This window comes from Ursus maritimus, unplaced genomic scaffold, assembly GCF_017311325.1.
Source record: "Ursus maritimus isolate PB19 unplaced genomic scaffold, ASM1731132v1 scaffold_33, whole genome shotgun sequence".
Taxonomy (NCBI): domain Eukaryota; kingdom Metazoa; phylum Chordata; class Mammalia; order Carnivora; family Ursidae; genus Ursus; species Ursus maritimus.
The window spans coordinates 29650641-29671698 of record NW_024425897.1 but is presented as its reverse complement, the minus strand read 5'-3'; the positions used below and the strand labels follow the sequence as shown (position 1 = coordinate 29671698).

General features: G+C 62.0%; 1 protein-coding gene across 1 annotated transcript in view; it reads right to left on the bottom strand.

The window, feature by feature from the left end:
- The window catches only part of LOC103678893 (fibrosin-1-like protein), an 86567-nt gene that overhangs the window by 32191 nt on the left and 33318 nt on the right, over window positions 1-21058 (bottom strand). Inside the window, 2 exon segments of the mRNA XM_040620059.1 lie at window positions 1194-1223; window positions 19149-19184. Of these exon segments, the coding sequence (XP_040475993.1) occupies window positions 1194-1223; window positions 19149-19184 (66 nt within the window).

The following is a 21058-nucleotide window of genomic DNA, read 5'->3' as shown; positions in this document are numbered from 1 at the left end:
CCAAATGGTCCGGAGACCAGCAAAGACCCCACGCAGGATTTTTGGGCCAGGTGGCCTTGGATACCCAGGGGCTCAGGCCTCAACCGTCCATGCCGCTCCCGCCCACACGGATGACCCCTGGCCCTTCCTGTCCCACCTCCCCCAGGCTCCGAGGCTGGTCACCTGGACCCCCGCATCCTCCACAGGCCTGTCCTGCCAGGCAGCTTACCAGCCCTTTCCACGCTTGCTCACGTACGTCTGCGGAGAGGGGCTGTCCGGCTGTCCACACCTTGGACAGCGCCTGTCCAACACAGGCCAGGACACAGCAGGTGAGCGAGAACCATGGTCACGCACTGCACAGACCTCCCGATGGGACTTCACTCCGGGACTAGAAGCCAGTGTGCAGCTGACCCTTTGGCCTGCCTCCTGACAAGCCTGGGGCACATCCTGTCCCCCGGCCTGGAAAGCCGTGCCCTCACCCACTCGGCACCTCCCCTCGGCGCGGCCACCACCCACAGCCTTATCACCAGCTACCAGTCTTCCCAGTGGCACGGTTCACGTAGTCCAGAGGACTGTGGGGGCCAGCTGTGTGGCCTCGGGCAGGCTCCTTACCCTCTCTAGGCCTTGGGGTGCCAGGATATGTCGCGGAGTCACAGCTCCTGCCCCCCGGGGCCTCGGGACGAGCAGAGAGCGAGCCGGTATCCAAGCCCGGCCGTCTCACTCCTGCCGCTTCTCAGGGTCTCCGCCCCCCGCTGCCTTCGCCTACACAGAGCTCAGCGGACAGTAGGTGCTCCACAGATAGCCGCTGTGCCGAGAGCTCGGGGCGGCCTCTTCCCTGCTCCCCACAGGACACAGGGGCCAGCAGAGGACCAGGACCGAGGGCCCCGAGGAGGCCTGTGCTGTGGTTTTTCCTGAGCTAGACCCTCCAAGTGCATAAATCCTGAGTTAATGGGAACCTCATTGTTCCTGGAAAGGAGGGTAATCAGGAGGTGCGAACGTGCGGCTGCTATTAGCGCAAGTCTGTTTTCTGGGGATGTTTATGGCTCCCAGCCTGGAAAGCGGGGGCGGCACTTACCCAGAGCATGGCCCCCGCTCGGCCCACAGTGCCCCCCATCCCCGGGAGCCCTGGCAGAGACGGGGCCTGGACGTGTGGGGAGGCCACCTGTCCTGCGCCCCCGTGGGTGGAGGTCTCGGGAGGAGGTGTGGGGGCTTACCTTGTCGTCCCCTTCGCTCTCGCTGTCACACTGCGGGGGGAGAGAGACAGGACAGTCAGCACCCGTAGCACCCTGTGGCACGGCAGGGGTTCGTGGGGGGGCCCGGGGGGGATGTGGAGGCCGGAGCACCAGGGAGGCCCTCGGTGAAGGGCTGTGTGGGGCGGGCCAGGCCGAGGGGAGGCGAAGGAGCAGCTAAGCCAGGCAGGTGCACCTGCCCCAGGGCAGGCCCTGGGGCCCGGCGGGAGCCACAAAGCCCCCTCCTCACCCCAGGCTACATGTAGAGCAGCTTCACCCCCCCCGTCCTGGGACAGAGCCGCTACCCTGGGACCCCCTCGGGCCTTCTCCCGCATTCTGGACTCTCCAGGTGGGAGGTCAGAGGTGACAGCTGAGGGGCTTGTACTCCTGGGTGGTGGGCCAGATGGGGACCTGGGGGCGGGATCAAGGGTGCCCTCCGGGCAGGGACACGGAAGCCCAGCCCTAACAGCCCCAGCTCTACTGAAGGGGCAGAGCGGGGCTTGGATCCCTCGGACAAACAAGGGGTCAGGCCAGGCTATGGCCACGGGCACCCGGGCCTCGCGTGCCACCTGGGTATAAGCCTCCCAACGTGTTAGCTGAGCAGGTTAAAGAAAGGTTGGTCATCGTGCAAACAAATCTTTGTTTTCCATTTCCAGTAGGCAGAGCTTTAAAAAGAACGACTGCTCTTCTAGAAACCACGGCAATTTTCCCCCTAAAAGAATATAAAGAAAAATAATCCCTTCCTAGCAACCGCAATTACAACACGTCGTGTCAGATGAACTCTACCGCTGAAAGTAAACCTCCCGGGCCACACGTGAGGGCGACGGGCCCCGTGCTTTACCAGCCACCCACTGCAGCTGGGAGCGAGCCTGGGGGATGGGCATCTTCGGAGGCTAACAAGCTTCCCACCCCCACAGCCCCGTGGACCCCCTGCTGGGCCTGGACAGAGCCCTCCAGGGGGTGTCCTTGCACAGATGGCAGAAGGGATGCGTCCCAGCCCCACAATGATAAGAGGCCAGGTCAGTCCTTCACGACCGGCTTGCAGGGGGGCAGGGAGAAGGCAGAGTGGCTGAAATGCAGGAGGAGGCGGACCCCAAGGCAAGGAGGGGAGTGTGCCCAATGATACTGGAGAGGTGAGGGGCTGGGACACAGCACAACATGGGGGGTGTCCTGTCCTGTCCCGCGGAGCTGGGACCAAACTTGGCCGTGGGAGTCCTGCGTGCCAGAGGCTCTTTGCTGGCAGAGAAGGAGTGGGGGCCAGGGGGTCATGCCCACGGGAGGGGTCCTGTGGGGGCCAGGAGCCCCTATATGCAGCTGGTATGAGCAGCCAAGCTGCTGGCAGAGCCGCCAGAGGCCCCCAGCAGGGCCTCTTCCTGCCTGACTAGCACTGGGAGCCCTCGTGGAGCCCTTGCGTGGGAAACCACAGTCCCATCAAACGGCTGGGAAGGTTGGGCCTTGCCTCGGGCGCCAGAACCCCCCAGGCCGGGCTGCTTCACACCTCTCCCCACAGCTTTTGGTGTCACAGTGAGAGCTTAATGACCCGACAATCAAGGAGGGGTGAGGGTGCTTTCCAGCGAGCGCATGGATCCTATAATTAACCAAACAGCACACCCTTGTCAGCCAGCACAGGCCACGTCGTAAATGAATTCACGTTATTAAGTCCTACTGAATTAATGTTTAACTGCAATAGAGTCGGAACTGAATGAGGCAATTAATCAGGGCAAGGAGGGAAAAAGAGCCACGTCTGTCTTGCAGGAGCCGCTTGAGCGAGGTGACCTTCACGGGCTGAGCGTGGCCCTGGTGGGTGTAACCCTGGTGTGTGGGTGGAGGGGGGTCCAAGCAGGGAGCCCGCAGAGCCAAGGACAGGCTCTAGGCCCCAGGGGGATGTGGGGACGTGCTGGCTACAGTGGGGAGGCCAAAATGAGGGCACTGGAGCAGACGTCCACTGGGATGCTGTGCTGCCACCCACGCCATGCAGCCCTGGGCAAGCCCCTTGACCTCTCCTGCCTCAGTTTATCCTTCTGTAACACAGACAACAGGCTTTTGTGCAGCTTTAATGAGTTAATATATGCAAAGCACTAGGACAGTGCTGGGTATGTAGTCAGCATGACATACGGCATGAGGGTCACTTCATCACAATTGCTGCTACCATCATCATCCCCACCAACTCCACCATCACCACCGTCGTCTCCACCATCATCACCAACTCCATCATCACCACCATCCTCACCAACTCCATCATCACCACCATCCTCACCGTCATCACCACCATCATCATCACCACCATCACCACCGTCATCTCCACCATCATCACCGTCATCACCACCTCCATCATCACCACCATCCTCACCGTCATCACCACCATCATCACCGTCATCCCCCCCACCACCACCCCCCCCATCACCACCGTCATCTCCACCATCATCACTGTCATCACCACCATCATCATCCTCACCATCATCATCCTCACCATCACCACCGTCATCTCCACCATCATCACCATCATCACCAACTCCATCATCACCACCATCCTCACCGTCATCACCACCATCATCATCACCACCATCACCACCGTCATCTCCACCATCATCACCGTCATCACCACCATCATCATCCTCACCATCACCACCGTCATCTCCACCATCATCACCATCACCAGCATCATCATCACCATCATCATCCTCACCAACTCCATCATCACCACCATCCTCACTGTCATCATCACCCTCACTATCACCATCATCACCCCCATCACCACCATCATCTCCACCATCACCACCATCCTCACCATCATCATCCTCAGTATCATCATCATCACCACCATCACTTCATCTGCCTCAGCCTCTTCCCTCCTGTCACCTGAACAGCTCTTGGAGGCATCTGGCCCCCCACATGATCTGGACACAGACACTTCTCACTGACAGTGCCCTGCTCCCCCAGGAGCACCTGCACAGGAGGTCTGGGGAACTTGGCCTCCACCCCCGGCCTCTTCCAGAAACCTGGGCAGCCATTTGCTTGGGTGGGGGCTGCTTTTCACCCTCCAGAATTGGGAGACACAAATCGACACGGTCACGGAGCAGCAACAGAAATGTACCTTTAACCTCTCTCAGTGTGAACGTTAACTCCTGCCTCACAGTGGAGCTTAGTGGAGGTTGCCTGTCTCCCATTTCTCAAACAAAGGCATGAAAAATTCACGGGCAGGGAGACCTGGACGCTGAGCCCACTTCTCCCATCAGATGCTCTAGCACCTGGGCCTGCACCTGGCCCAGCGGTGCCCACGGGGAGTGGGGAGGAGAGAGGCAGGGAGCAGGGTCAGGGTCCCTCCTACTCACTGTGGAGCCTCCTCCTGCCATGGAGACAGAGAGGGCCTAGAGGCTACCCTGGGCCCTGCCATGGAGAAAGGCACTGAAAGCCCCCCAGCTCTGCTTCTGCCTCCCCCCAGCTTCCCACTCAGGTGCCCCTGCTCGATCCAGGGGTCAGAGAGGGTTGAGAGGTGGCACATGGCCTGGTGCTCTGGGCCTGGGCCGGGTTTCTGCTCTCGTTGCAGCGCATGGTCTGGGATGCTACCGACGGAGGCCCTGCTTACAAAGCTGCCTGGGGACCACGGAGGACCTGGCTTCTCACCAGCCTGAGACTCGCTCTTGAAGGGCACTGCTACCTGCAAAAGCCAGAGCAGCGACAACCCAGAGAATCAGCAGGGTCCGTGGTCTGTGTGGGGGGGGGAAGGCCACGGGACACTCTATGCAGCGCACTTGAGTGTGGGGGCAGAAAGGTCTGAGGTGCTGGACAGTCAGTGCTGAGGCCACACTCTGGGCTGTGTGCCCTGGGGACACCCAGGGACTCTCAGGGGGCACGAATCCTTGATGTGGGCTGTTTTCACTGGGCCTGTTCTTGTGGCTCATGCCTGCGTGTGCAGGCCCAGCTGGCCTGCCATGTGTGTGCACGTTCCCAGACATGCCAAGGCTCGCTCGGAGGCCTGTCTCACGCGAGCGCCTGGGCGTCCTTCCCAATGGACGCTCTACCCCAGGGTGTCCTCCAAGTGTCCCAGTGGGTGCGTGGCACGTGTGCACCCAGATGACCTAACACGGGGCCACCTGTCCTTATGCATGTGGCCCAGGAGCACTGGCCACACTCACGGGACACGTCTGTGCTTCCTGTGGCCCCTTGTGGGTCCCATCAGCTCCAGCTTAGTAAACATTCTGCTCATTGGTGCTGCCTTGGAAGGCCTTCGGGGACGAGAGTGGCTGCCTTGCCTGCCCGCGTGGGTATCCGTCCCCCTCCAGAGAAGGGCACAAGGCGCTCACCTTCTATCCTGCTGCAAAAGCTGCACCGGGGTGTACAACACGTGCCCCGTTAGGCGATTCAGCTAAAAAAGGAGCTGTGAACAGACTGCAGGAGGCCCAGGGCTGGGAGCTGCCTCACATCACTTACTGTCTGGAGTTGGGTCGAAAAGGCCATTTTTCATCCTTGTTGGCGCACCCCAGCCACAGATGCTGGGCAGTGATGTGGGACCTCATGGGCAGGGGTGCCAAGAGCGGGGTGGGGGCTGTGGTCTGGTCTGTGCCTGGGGTGGCCATGGGATCAGCTGGGTGACTGTGTCTGAAACGCTGGGCCATGGCTGCAAGGGTTGGGCGCACCGCACAAGGGGGAGCCATGCCCGCCAGCGCCCACCAGGGTATTAGCCTACTTCACAGACAAGAAAGTAGAGGCCCAGAAGGCAAAGGGATTTGCTGGCAGCAACACGGCGCACAGGCAGGAGCCAAGCACTAGAACCTGGGGTTTGGTTGTGCCCCGCGGCAGCCCTGGCACTGTAGGGCAGGCAGGAGAGGGAAGGCCCACATCCCACTGACGGGAGGCCTGGGATGCTCTGTGTGTGGGGGGGAGGGGGGCTGATGGTGCGTTTGCTCACGGGAGCCGCTGCTATACAACTCCGGCCCCACCACAGACCCACCTGCTTATGGACGGGGAAACTAAGGCACAGCAGTTGGGAGCCCACCTAGGTGAATGGGTGCATGGGGTCTGGAACCCACAGTCTCAATCTGGCCCTTCTGCTCACGACCCCATGCCAGGAACTCCCTCGGGGCAGCTGGGACGGGGCTGGGGCTCCAGTATCGCCCTACAAAGGGCCCCAGGCCACGCCGGCCCAGAAAGTCACAGTGAGTCTGATTAATTATGCACAATAGCTGGATGGGGACCCTGCAAATCCCATTCTTGTTTACTCAGCTAATTCACTTTTTATGAGTGTTTAGGCTTTAAAGCAAAACAAAGCACTAATTACCCAATTAACGAGCAATTAAGTTACTGCAGCCTAATAGCCCAAGTGCGGACGGCCTCCACGGGCTGATGATGAGTGAGACCCACTTAGCAGAGACGCACAGCTGGAGCTGCACAGGAGCACTTGGGAGGAGGGAGGCAGTCATGTCACCTGTCCCAGGTGGGGCAAGCAGTACCTGCCCTCACCACGTGCCTCCCCCAGAGCAGCCCAGAGAGGCTGTACCACTTGCCTGCCCAGCCCCACAGCCCCTCATGTTCCCACCCTGAGTGTCTGCTTCTCGGATACAATGGGGAGCTCGGGGTGGCCGCCCACATGGAGACCTTCTTGTGGGCAGTACTGGGCAGTGGTTTGGAGCTTTGAGAAAGCCCCACAGAGGCCACCTTACAGAGACAAGGACAGTCCTGCAGCTGGGCAGTGGGCTTTTTGGGGCCCTGAGAGATGAGTGGGTTGGCATCCCTGCCTCCTGCTCCCAGGCCTCCTCCTGCATTTTGAGACTTGGCTGAGAGCAGCCTCTGAGGGAAGCCCATGGTGACACAGTGTGGGGCCTGTTGGCCCTGAGCCCCAAGTCTGCACTGGGGCTGGAAACTGCAGCTTGTGAGTGGCCAGTGGCATGATGCCACATCAGAGGGGAGAGTCTGGGGCACAGAGTGCTGGGCAGAGCCAGTGACTGAGTCACTGAGTCAGAGGGGAAGCCAGCTGGAAAGGAGCCACCCCTCTAACTCTCCAAATCTCAAGACGACTGGAACAGAATTCTGATCCTTCCACTGCTTGGCCCACGTGACCTGCCTTGCTGCCTCCAGACAGAATGCATGGATTGATGGGAGGATGCACGAAAGACTTAGCATGGTGCACACAGTACCCAGACGGAGCTGGCAGGGAATGAACACGTGGATGGACAAATGGACGGATGGATGGATGGATGGATGGAGGAAAGACTTGGCATGGTGCACACAGACCCAGATGGAGCTGGCAGGGATTGAACGCATGGACAGACGGATGGATGGATGGATGGATGGAGGAAAGACTTGGCATGGTGCACACAGACCCAGATGGAGCTGGCAGGGATTGAACGCATGGACAGACGGATGGATGGATGGATGGATGGATGGATGGAGGAAAGACTTGGCATGGTGCACACAGTACCCAGATGGAGCTGGCAGGGATTGAACGCATGGACAGACGGATGGATGGATGGATGGATGGATGGATGGAGGAAAGACTTGGCATGGTGCACACAGACCCAGATGGATGGAGCTGGGAATGGACACGTGGATGGACAAATGGATGGATGGATGGATGGATGGATGGATGGATGAAAGACTTAGCATGGTGCACATAGTACCCAGACGGAGCTGGCAGGGATTGAACGCATGGACAGACGGATGGATGGATGGATGGATGGATGGATGGAGGAAAGACTTGGCATGGTGCACACAGACCCAGATGGAGCTGGCAGGGAATGGACACGTGGATGGACAAATGGATGGATGGATGGATGGATGGATGGAGGAAAGACTTGGCATGGTGCACACAGACCCAGATGGAGCTGGCAGGGAATGGACACGTGGATGGACAAATGGATGGATGGATGGATGGATGGATGGATGGATGGATGGATGAAAGACTTGGCATGGTGCACACAGTACCCAGATGGAGCTGGCAGGGATTGAACAGACGGATGGATGGATGGATGGATGGATGGATGAAAGACTTGGCATGGTGCACACAGTACCCAGATGGAGCTGGCAGGGATTGAATGCATGGACGGATGGATGAATGGATGGATGGAGGGAAGACTTAGCATGGTGCACACAGTACCCAGACGGAGCTGGCAGGGATTGAATGCATGGACAGATGGATGGATGGATGGACGGATGGAGGGAAGACTTGGCATGGTGCACACAGTACCCAGATGGAGCTGGCAGGGATTGAACGCATGGACAGATGGATGGATGGATGGATGGATGGATGGATGAAGACTTGGCATGGTGCACACAGTACCCAGATGGAGCTGGCAGGGATTGAACGCATGGACAGACGGATGGATGGATGGATGGATGGAGGAAAGACTTGGCATGGTGCACACAGTACCCAGATGGAGCTGGCAGGGATTGGACGCATGGACGGATGGATGGATGGACGGATGGAGGGAAGACTTGGCATGGTGCACACAGTACCCAGACAGAGCTGGCAGGGAATGAACACATGGATGGACGGACAGATAGAGGAACAACTTGGGCTCTGACCACTGATGTCTGAACTGCCCTATCCTCCTGCTCCCAATGCTGGTCTCAAGGTGGTAGCACTTCCGAGGGTGTTCTGGGTTTCACAGTGAGGGCCATCCCACAGCACCAGTGTGAAAAACCCAAATGACTTTTAATATTCTCTGGTTGCAGTAACCAAAGACATCAAGGAGAACCGGGCACTGCTTTGTGGGATACCCTGTCCGATACCCTCGCCTATCAGGGAGGAGGAACTTGGGGAGTGCCCCATGGCAAGAGCAGGCGTGGAGGACACCCCTGCCTGGACGGATGGAGGCCTGGTGCCCAGGCTGCTGGCTGTGCTTGGACACCAACTCTTACCGCAGCTGGGGCAGCCCTGCCCTTCCTGGGAGTCTGAGCCCCAACAGGGCTGCCCCTGCACCCCTCCACACCCTGCTCTGTGCCCCTCTATTCCCAGCAGCAGCTCCTGGCCACACAGCTGGCCTCCCCCTGCCCGCATGATGCCCTCGCGGGCACACACCTGCACACCCACGCGGATGCACGCATGGGCTCCTGCCCCCACACACGTGGTCAAGCTCCTGGGCCTGTATGAATGCCATCCCCCCAGGGGCGCTCAGTGGCACCCCGGGACCCTAGCCTGATGGCCCCTCCACGTTCTCTCCCCTTCCTGCTCCATCCACTCTGTGCACTTTTGCTCTGACAGGCCACACATTTACTCATCCCTCCTGTTTCCCACCCGCCCTTCCTTCCACGGCCCCCATGAGAGTGGGGATTTCTGGGTTTTCTTCAATCCTCTGACCTCAGGGCCTGGAGCACCCCTCACGTGCAGCAGGTGCTCAATAAACATGCGGAAACCACCAACGGCCACGGCGTTACACTCCTGAGCTGGGGGGCCCTGACAGCTTCTTCCGACCCTTCCCGGCTCCCCAAGCCTCAAGGGGACCCTCAGCTCCCACCTCAGGGGCCTTACCGGGCCCTTGGTCCATTCCTCCTGCACACCCACGGACGGCACGTCAGACATCAAGCCCACGCTTCCTTCTTCTCGTTAGCGGCTCTCCCACCAGCCCTTGCTGGGCCGGAAGAATTAACGAGCCCGTGTCAGAGAATGAATAAAAGATGGCCCGCAGCCCCGCCGCACGCGGCTGACCTTTCGTGGAGTCGACTGTACTAATATATTCTCCTGTTGTCAGACTCAAAGCGCTAACTGCCTTATGAATTATTTATCAACACAAAAAGTCTTAACCAGAACAGTGTTAACATTAATTCCTAACCTTCTGTGCCCCAGCTACTCTGCGTGTTCCACGTAATTGAATTTCAGCTTCCGCCTGGCACCCAGGCTCCCAGCAGCCCCGCCCGTGCCCACCCTCGCACCCAGGCCTGCCCTCCCTCCAGCAGTGGCTCCTGGCACGTGTGGCCCCTGCCGTGAGGGCTCCTGTGTCCAGCCTCTGCGGACAGGGCTGGGCCTGGTCACCTGGTGGGACGGGAGTCCTTGGCTCAGAACGAAATTGCCCTGGCTGTTCCCAGTGCCCGGGCCGGCGGGTCAACACAGGCACCGGGCAAGAAGGCAGAGCCCGCTAGGGACCTCCAGCGGAGGGCTCATTCGGAATGGGGAAGGAAGGCCGGGGGCTGGCAGAGGCGGGAAGCCCTAGTGACCCCCCACACCTCAGGCCAGGAGCAGAGGGAGGGCGTGGCTGCTCTGCCCCTCTGAGACGTCCCCCAGGCTGGGGGCGGGCAGGGCTGCAGGCAGGTTCCTGTCTGGGGGTGTCAGGGGAGGACCCAGCAAGGCGAGGGGGCTATGGTGGCCCCCACAGCCCCTCCTGGAGTCCACGCTGAGTGCAGGCCCAGCCAAGAGAACACCGCGGGGTGACCGTGCTGTCCAAGGCTCAGCCTCACGCTGCCCCAGCCAGATGTCCCCAGGTGATTCCAGGGGATGCCATGGAGACACAATTCCCTACAGCTGAGTCCACAAAGCAGTGAGACAGGACAAGACAACTAGGACGCAGCCCTTAGAGGGCAGCGGCTTCTAAAGTGTGGCACGGTCTTCCCTGTGGAATGCGTGAGAGGAGGGGCCCTGCGCGCAGGCTGGAGTCTTCAGGGACAGGGATGCAGGGGGCATCCGGGTGGCTTCTCCTGGCAGTCCCTGTGAAGTGACGGAGGCAGGCCCAAACCCGTGGCCCACCCACGTGCCTGACCCCCCGCCAGCCCACTTGGGGGCGTTCTCCTGCCAGCTGCTCCGAACCAGCAGGTGGGCTGGTGCCTGCCCCTCCGCGGCTTTGGCTGAACTCTCTTTATGGGCCTGTGGCCAGTTTGAAATAAAATAACGAGGGGAGGGGGATTTTAAAGATGGCTGGACAATGCCACAGGGACGAGCTGGTTTCTCAGGAACGTATGCTCTCCTGCCACTAAACCCAAGCCGTGCTCGGATGGCAGCACAAGAAATGGGACACAGCTGCGTGACCCCCAAGTCATGGGTAACTGCAGTCCAGGGCTCCAGGCCCCCAGCTGGAGGAGATTGCCCTGCCACACTGGACGCCTCCCAGAACCCAGGCCCCCTCTTGCTGACAGCGCCCCAAAACTCCCACGGAGTGACCTGCCCAGACAAGGCCCAATGGGCTGGCTGTGTTTGGGTTGCTGGGACCAGCCTTACCTGAAGCCTGCCTCCCCTTGTCAGCCCTGGGAGCTGGCTGGGCCCCTTAACCTCCATGTGGCCCCTTCCTTCTTCCACTCGGTCCTGACCTCAAAATGGCGCTTAGCCTGATGTCGCCTGCCAGCTCCTCTCTGACCACAGGGCACACTCACTCCCAGCAACCTCCATCTGAAAGCACCTGCCGCTGATGGGTTTTCTCCCACTGTCTGCCCACTAGGGCAGGGACCCAGAGGTTGGCTCTGCTTGCACCCCCAGGGGATGGGCCCTCCTGGGCCAGGTGGTGCTGAGGCCACGGCATCGTCACAGACACGTAGCGCTCCACAGTGATGTGCGCTCTGTGGGTACCACGACGTGGGCAATGCAGGAACAGCAAGCACGTGGGATGCTCCCCCCTCTGTGCTCCAGCCTCTTGCAGAGAAAATGGAGGCCCCAGCCCCATGGCTGCCTCACACTCCTCCCCTACACCTGAGATCCCTGCCTGACTTTGCCCAGCTGTCCCTCCCCAAAGGGAGGGCTATGGGTGGGGGAGGGGGCAGATGGCATCTGGCTCCCCATCCCTGTCCCCAATCCCGGTGCCCGGGAGCCATACATGACTTTTGCAGGCAGCTCTGACACCTGTTCTGATAGCAACAGAGTGTGGTCCCAGCCATCCTGCTGGGCCAGGTACGGTCCCTTCCTTGCCCAAGGCCCTGGGTCCCAGGGCTGGGAGGGGCCAGGGGCTGACCTGGTCTGTGCTGCTGTGACCTGACTGTGACCTCTGGGGGCTCCTGGATGCCTGCGGCCCCAGCACATCTGCAGCACCGCTCTGTGAGTGGGGATGGGGGGGGCGGAACACCAGCAGGGTGGGTCAAGATGCCAGTGGCGCCTCCTTCCAGAGGGACCGCTCCTGTCCACCTCCAGCACCTGGCAGGACAAAGGGGTGGGCGTGGGAAGTTTCTCTGACCAGCAGGGTAAGTCCCCAGCACCCTGGGATGGGAAGGGCATGCGACCCTGGTGCACCTGGTGCACACCCGCCCTGGCCAGGCTGACCTCTATCTGGGACAGCAGAGCGAGGGGACAAGGACCAGGCTACCTGCAGAGAACAGCCACAGAAAGACGAGGTTCAGAAATGTTCCCATGTGATTGCCCCAAACCTGCAGACACACACAGCTGCCTGCAGAGCCTGCTGACAAGGACATAACCGGAGACGGAGCAGCCCTCCCCCTCGACATTAGCACCCCTCCCCCTCGACACCAGTACCCTCCCCCTCGACACCAGTACTCCCACTCAACACCAGCACCCCTCCCCCCAGACACCAGCACCCCTCCCCCTCGACACCAGCACCCCTCCCCCTCGACACCAGCACCCTCCCCCTCGACACCAGCACCTCTCTAAGCACCCCCCACACAACAGCACCTCCTCTGCCTGGTGCATCTTTCTCCTCAGCACTTGCCACCAGCTAAAGCACTGGGCAGGGCAGGTCACCTGCTTATCTTTTCATCCTCTGTTCTGTCCTGCTCTGTCTGGGGGTACACAGCAACTCACTGTTGCCCCCTTTCTGGAAGAACCTGCAATCTAGTTGGTGGGAGTGGGGGCTGCAGGACCGCCACAGGAAGGGGGCTCAGGAACGGGGCCCCCCCTCCGGCCACTTCTGCTGAGCACGCACGAAAGGGCCCGCCCGGCTGTGCTGGGCCACACCCTCGTCTGTCTCGGCAGCAGGCCGGCTTCCCTGCAAATACACTCTTGGATGCACCCAAAGGCCATGTTCACAACATTACCACCAGCCTGATGAGGCAGTGCGGGCAGGCAGGGCTGGGCCCCCTGACTCCAGCCACGGCGTAAGTGCTGGGGGACAGGGACACAGGGCTCCTTACCAACCCACAGGGAAGGACTTCCGTGCCCTATCAGCTGGACAGTTGTGGGCCACGGCTGCATCCCAGGGCCTTAGGACGTGGGCTGAGTGAAGGGTGGGTGCAGGGGCAGTGGACGGGAGATCTGACAAGAGCCAGGCCAGGCCGGGGCTGCATCACAGGTAAGGACACCGTGCTCGAACACACCCGGCCGTCCCTGCCAGCCCGAACGGCGGCACCAGCAGCCAGCTAAGGACTGCCCCCGTGCTCAGAGGTCGTGAGCAGAATGCAGCTCCCCGACTCCAGGGAGAGGCTGACTGGTTTTTATTGCTTTTGTACAAATGACGGCCGCTCAGAAGTGGCCCAAGGAGCAGGGTAATGGACATCATAAACCTGCCTTGTATAGACAGAGCCTGCTTCGGGGCCTGCCAGCGCAGCGGGGGTCAGCGGAGGCCTATGCCGTTCAGGGGGGCGGCTGGGGACCGTGAGTGCTGGGCCACTCCTGGGGAGCCGACAGGTCTCAGGACGGCGAGGGGCACCCCAGGCACCTCCCTGCCAGCCCCCCGAGGAGTACAGCTGGCTAAGGGCTTCACTGCACACACCCACCCACCCTCCTGCAGTCTGACACCTCAGTGGGACCTGGGTCCACCCCATCTCATGCTGCACCCCCCCCCATTATAACCACAGAGGTCCCTGGCTCGAGAGGCAAACCCGACAAGTGGCCTGTATACCCATCCGGTGACCTCGGGCAGAGCAGGCTGCACCCCTCCTGCCAGGGCTTGGGTGACCCAGGGTGGGAAAGCAGGTGCAGAGCCAGGAGCTTCCACCCCTGGGAGGAAGGGGTGGCCCGAGGCCCCCCCGCTGCACATGTGCACACGTGTACAAGCCCCCTGTGCCCCTTCTCCCCCGGGTATAGGGCTCCGTGTGGTGGAGTGTACCCCACATCAGCCTGTACCCGTCTCACAAAGTGTGGGCACCCTCCTGCTGAGAAAAGGGGCCTCGGCCCTGTCCCGTAAGTCCAGGCAGGTCTGGTGATGAGAGAGTGCGGGAGCCACACCACCCATGCTCCCTCCCCTGGGGACGCTGGTTCCAGCGCCAGGCCCTGAGGAGGCCTCACCAGCCCGTGCAGGGACCACACACGGAAGCCCACATGGGGGGGAGGGGGACGGAGGCCCGGGCACGGGTGTGAAGGAACAGGGCTGTGGGTCCCCCTAGACGGGGCTGTACCAGCACAGCGCCAGCTCTGCCCTGCTGCCCAGGCGCTGAGGTGCGGGGGGAGGGGGGCAGCCAGGGACACACCGCCGGCCACGGCAGCCTCCTCCATGGCCCTGTGGCCAGCACCAGCTGGGCTCCAGGCGGGAGGCTGGTGCTGCGGCTGGAGCTGCTAGGAAATTAGTGGTCTGCAGCCCAACCGAAACCTGGAAATGAATTTCCAAAAATCCCCCAAAGGCAATCAAGCCAATTGGCTCATTATCCCCTGTGCAGGGGTGCTGCCGGGGCAGGTGTAGAGGGGGGCCGGCCCACCGCAGAGGAGCCGGTGGGCATCCTGTGCCCTTCTGCGCCTGGCCTGAGGCCGGCTCTCCCGCACACACCCGCTTGGCCTCCCGGCTGCCTGGCCTGGGGAGGAGGCGGACGCCCCTTCCTCCCCAACCTGCCCTGCTCTGCTGGGAACTCCTCCTGCATCAAAGTGAGAGCTTCACCTGAGGCCCACCCTCAGCCCCGCCCGGCCCTCACCTCTCACGGCAGCCCCCTGCCCCTTGCTGCGCTTCGCATGGGAAGGTGGACCCCTCCCACCGCACGGCCTTCACACTGGCTGCTCCAGGGTCACTAGCAGGGTTGAGAGGCCTCCCCCTGCCCCCCCCACCCCATGTACACTTGTGGCCACCTGCAGCCTGGCCTCGCCCTTCCCTACCACCTGGTCGCCGCTGCCCTCACCGCCTCCAACTAGGAGCAGTTCTTATCGGCTTGATGCACCATCTTCTCCACGGCACGGTGAGGCCCGCGGGGCAGGGACACTGGCCATTCAGTTCAGTAAACACTGGTGGAAGGGAGGAGGGCGCACGGGAGAGGAGGTTTGAGAGCCCCAGGATGGTCCTGGGAAGGGAGGGGACCTGCGGACTGGCCCGCCTGCTCCGGGTCTCAGCTCGGGCCCTCGGGGGCACGTGGGGTGGGTTCTCTGACCCCTGCACCTCAGCATCCTTACCTAGCGGTTCAGGGGTCATTGCCTTGGTGACAACGTCCTCGTGGAGGGCCTGAGGCCTCCCGGGCTCATTGCAGGTGGCGGCCAGTGGCATCACTGCTATTCTGCCCCTGCTCCTGTCCGCAGCCCCACAGCCTCTGTGGGCACAGGCCCCTTCCAGAACACACCATGCACCACACTCGGCTGGCCTCCCAGCCCCGGCAGGCATCCAGCTCCGCATCTCCCTTTCATAAAGGAGCCCCCACACCCTGCTTCAGAGGGGGGTGGGTCGTCACGTCCGCAGCTGCCAGCAGCCGAATGGAGAAAATCACTTTCCAACTGATCTCCTGGCACTAAGGAGCATCTGAGGTGTGCTGGGGAGGCTGCACCAGGCTTTCGGGACAAGCTGTCAAGGATGAGCAATAACTGGGGATTTGCTGGGGATAAACCTCACAGAATTAAATCCCTTTAAGTACGGTCTATAAAGCAGGTCAGATGACAACTGCCCTGGGTCACTAGTGCAGGGACACTGCTGGGGACAGACATGAGCCCTGCCGAGCCTGAAGCCCCACTTAGACACCCACAAGCAAGGCCCCTGGGGCACACTTGCATACCGGCATGCGAAGCCACAGGCCACACAGGCACCTGTGCCATGCCCGTCACTTATGCACAGATACACTCGTGGCACACACACCCCCTTCCAGATGGACATGCAGACGGCCCAAAAAGAAACACGGGACACTGGTATGTGCAGGTGTGCACAGCCGTGACACGGAGACACAGGGGACATGGCACACAGTCTCCTCTCACAGAGCCACCCACGAGCTGCACACAGGGCAGGTGCAGGCAGAAGCCACACGACCTACCCACTGGAACATGCATGCACACGCCCGCACGCGCACGCAAGCACAGGCCTCGACCTCAGTGTGCACGCTCAAGTGTCCGAGGGTCCCATGGTGGGACTGGATTTAGAGGCAGGGTCGCAGCCCCTTCTGCCCAGTCCAGCTGGCCCAGCCCTCACGCCCCTGGTGGGTAGCGCCAGCAGCCACAGACAGCTCTGGGAGACTAGTGCACATAGAGATCTGGGTGCTGAGCTCACAGTGCTTGCCAGGCCTGGGCCTGGCCACCCACCTGCCCCCATCCTGCCTACTCCTACTGGATAAGGGTCACCTGGGTTGTTTCTGGCTGCTCCAGTGCCAGACGCACCTCTGCTTCTGGGAGGGCCAGGCCAACCACCCACACCCTGCAGGGCCTACCAGCACACACCAGGGACAGGCACACACACCTGCTCACACCAGGGCCTAATGCACACACACCTGCTCACGCCAGGGACCAGCACGCACACCTGCTCACGCCAGGGCCTAATGCACACACACCTGCTCATGTCAGGGACCAGCACGCACACCTGCTCACACCAGGGACCAGCAGCACACCTGCTCACGCCAGGGACCAGCACGCACACCTGCTCACGCCAGGGCCTAATACACACACACAGGGACCAGCACGCACACCTGTTCATCCCAGGGCCTGATGCACACACACCTGCTCACGCCAGGGACCAGCATGCACACCTGCTCATGCCAGGGCCTAATGCACACACACAGGGACCAGCATGCACACCTGTTCATCCCAGGGCCTAATGCACACACACCTGCTCATGCCAGGGACCAGCACGCACACCTGCTCACACCAGGGACCAGCACGCACACCTGCTCACGCCAGGGCCTAATGCACACACACAGGGACCAGCATGCACACCTGTTCATCCCAGGGCCTAATGCACACACACCTGCTCACGCCAGGGACCAGCACGCACACCTGCTCATGCCAGGGCCTAATGCACACACACCTGCTCACGCCAGGGACCAGCAGGCACACCTGCTCACGCCAGGGCCTGATACACACACACAGGGACCAGCACGCACACCTGCTCACACCAGGGCCTAATGCACGCACACCTGCTCACACCAGGGCCTAATGCACGCACACCTGCTCACACCAGGGCCTAATGCACACACGCCTGCTCACGCCAGGGACCAGCACGCACACCTGCTCACGCCAGGGACCAGCATGCACACCTGCTCACACCAGGGACCAGCACGCACACCTGTTCATCCCAGGGCCTAATGCACACACACCTGCACATGCCAGGGACCAGCATGCACACCTGCACATGCCAGTGCCTGGTGTGCACACATAGGAACCCCCACGGCCCCAGCAGCAGGCTGGGCCTGTCCCTGCTACCACCTCTCACTCCCGTGCAGTGGCCATGGGAGGTTAAGCTACAAGCAGCTGGCACATTAATTATGGATTCTTCTCCAGGAAATACTCAAAGGAGCTCTCTGGGGAAAAGACCATGAGTAACACAGGCAATTTGGAAGCAGAAGGACTGCCCAGTGGCTCTGGCAAGGAGGCTCGGGGCAGGGAGACCCCAGCTGCCCAGGGGCTCTCAGACCTGGAAGGAGGCTCCAAATGGGGCGTCCCTGGGCCTGGCCCCTCTGGGACCCTCTGTGGCTAGCACACACCCCTTACCTCACCCACAGCTGGGGGTCCTGGCCCCTCACTCTCCCCAATCCCGACCTGCATCACACAGTGTGTTATCGCCAGCCACTTCCCACACTGGCAGGTCTGCCTTTTCTGTCCCCAGCGGGAGCCCAGTGCTGGCACAGCCCAGAGTGCCACTCTGTCCAGGAGCAGTTGATACGCTGAGACAGCCCGACCAGTGGGAGGAAGGGGCAGGGCAGGGCTGCCACCCATGGCTGTGACCAGGGACCCAAGGAGGGCAGGGCTCCCCTGGGGAGACACCCCTCCTGCATCAGTATGTGACCACCACCCAGAAGCGTACAGTCCACCAGGTGCAATGCTAGAAAACACTGCACCTGACCCACCTGACCCTGAGGTCAGGGCGGCTGGGGGTCAGGGGAGGCCCAGGGGCGCACGGTGTCCCTGCCACACAGAAAATCAGTGGGTTAATTACATATCCTATAAAAAGCTGATGTGATTTAGAGAAGCAGCCCAGCCTGACTGGAACTGTGGAGCTCGCAGTAAATCAGGGGCTGCGGGGGGGGGGGGATGAGGCAGGCGGAGCCCAGGCCCCGCCCCCCAATGAGCCCAAACAGCTGTAAATCCGCACAAATAGCTTTTATGGAGCTCTGGGTTTTATGGCGTCGTTAACGTTCCTCCAACTTCCGAAGGCGCAAAGGAAACGAGGAGTCCTAGGAAAAGGGAGCTGGAGCTGCCTCCCTGGGGCTGGCTGGGAAGAAGCAAGGAGGGGAGGGGCAGGGAGGCTAAAGGGGAAGTAGGGAAGTAGGGAAGTAGGGGAGGGGCAGGGGCAGGGGAGGGGCAGGGGGCGGGTGTAGGGAGGTGGCCCCCACAGAGCTGGAACCGGCAGGCGCCGGCCAGCCACCTCCTGCCCCCGGGCCCAGGGGCCTCATGCCCAAGTCCAGGGCGAGCATGGAGCACACACGGGGATGTCAGGTCCCTGGGGGGGCGGCTGCTCGGTGTCCCTCACTCTGAGTGCCTCCTGGCAGGACCCGAAGGCAGAGCCCTCAAGGAAGTCAGGGAATGAGGGTCAGCTGGTCTATCCCAGGGCAGGACCCAGAGGTGTGGGATGCCCCCTCCCTATCTCTGCCGGCGTGCCCCCCCCCGCCCCGCAGGGCCAGGACCACCCTGAGGTGTGTGGCTCCAGGGGCAGCGTGTGGGACGGCTGCGGGCTGCAGAGGCACAGGGCACGCAGGGGTCCAGCCAGCGGCGGGGGTGGGGGGGGGCAGGGAGGTCGGCACACTTACCGAGTAGCCTCTGCCTGAGACGGCCTGCGTCGAGCTCTGCGGGGAAGGAAGCACAGTCAGCAGGAGGGTCACGGCCCCCAACCGCGGCCGCTCTTCTGAGGACACCCCCCCTTGGCCCAGGACCTGAGCCTTCTTCAGAGCCCCGGTCCCGGGGTGCTGACAGCCCTAGGGCCACTCCCGGGGGGCGGGGGGCAGGGGGCGTGAGGCCAGGGCCCAGAGCCCCAGCGGCCTTGTGCCTGTGCCTGAGGACCCGTGTTCAGAACCTTCCTCCAGACACTCAGGAGACGTGGCTCAGCCCAGTGCAGTGAACCCAACAGAGGGGCAGGCAAAGTCACCATGTCCCCCCAGAGATGGGCTCAGCCCTTGGGCACATCTTGGCCCCTCCCAGAGGGTCAGGTTCCATCTTGAACCACAGGGTTCTACCAGTCACGGGAATGCAGGGAGGCAGACCCGTCCCATGGCTCCAGTCTGCAGCCCACCCCTCTGTGCCCAGGTGGGCCTAACCCTGACCGCCCAGCAGACTCCAGCCTCCCAGGGTCACAGGGTTGCTGGGGGGGGGGGGGGCTGGGGGCAGGCTTCCCGGAAGGGAAGCTGGACAGGTAACCTCGGGGCCACAGAAGTGAGATTACAGGGCACACCCGTGGCCACCCAGGGAGGTCCCTTGAGGGAGACCCAACAGGCTTGGGTGGGCATTTCAGATGCGCAGGGGAGAAACCGGCGAGGAGCCGGGCCCTGCAGGCAGCTGCGTGGGGAGGGGCATTCCTCTGCAGGGCGGGGAGAGGGCGCAGGAGAGGGCCACAGGGCCGGTGGATGTGGGGGTGGTTCAGGGCGTGACTAAGGAGCAGGTGCTCAGCGGGCCAGTGCAGGCTCCTCCCGGACCGCAGACCAGGGTCCAGAGCGTGCTAGGAGGGATGGAGGCCTGGCTGCAGATTCCTCCAGGACAGTGGGTGACCACGGGGTGGGGGGAGGGGTCCCCCCACTGCAGCCTGGACTGCTCCGCTCTGCACGCAGCACCCCATCCAGCCTCGGCCGGGGCTCTGGGACCCTTCCTTCCCCAGACAGACCCTGGCCATGTCCTGGGAGGGCTCACCCTGGCAGGGGGGCCCCCACTCCTAAGCCTTGCTGGCGGGGGTGGGTGGGGTGCTGTGACTGCTCTCCAGTGTGCGCCCTTAGGGCCATCCCTAATGTGCTCAGAATCCGTCCTCACGTGTCCCACTGGCAATTAGAGTCCGAAGTAGGGCAGCCCCACGGCCCCAGACAATTACCAGCCTATTTTCCCATCTTGTGGCAACAAGCTCGGAGCCGGAGCCTGGCAATTCGGCCCTCCTCCTGGCCTCCCCCCACTGGCCGCGCCCCCAGGCCCCTATTGAGATGATAATGAGAGACGCTCACTGCACTCAGTCAGCCAGAAACCCAGCCCCACGCCTCTGCGCTTCTGCAGCTGGGGGTCTAGGAAGACAAAGGCCTCTTGGGGGGGCGGCGCCCCCTCCTGGGACCCCTCTCCCCCAGCTCCATCCTAGTCCTCGCTGTGCCCACCTACTCCCTCCTCCAAGTGGCTGTGGCCAGGGAGACCCAGGGGCCCTGGAGGGTACACAGCACTCCCACTTCTGGCCACGTCCCAAGTGCACTGCCCAGGTCATCAAGGCTCAGGGACCTGTCCTCTAGGGCACTCTCTGTCCCCAGACCGGGACCTCCTCGCTCCCAGGGGCGGAGCAGGCCCGCCCAGCAGGCCAGAAACACTTCCCTCCGCTGTTCCCAGCACGGCCCTGCCTCCCTGCCCACTGCCCAGCCAGCAGCACCTGTGGGCCAGGGCAGGCCCCCAGCTGGACAAGAGCCTCCCCGTGGCTCTTGCTGGGGCCTCATCAGGGTTCCTCATCTAAACCTCTCCTAGCGGGGAAGTCCTAATTAGT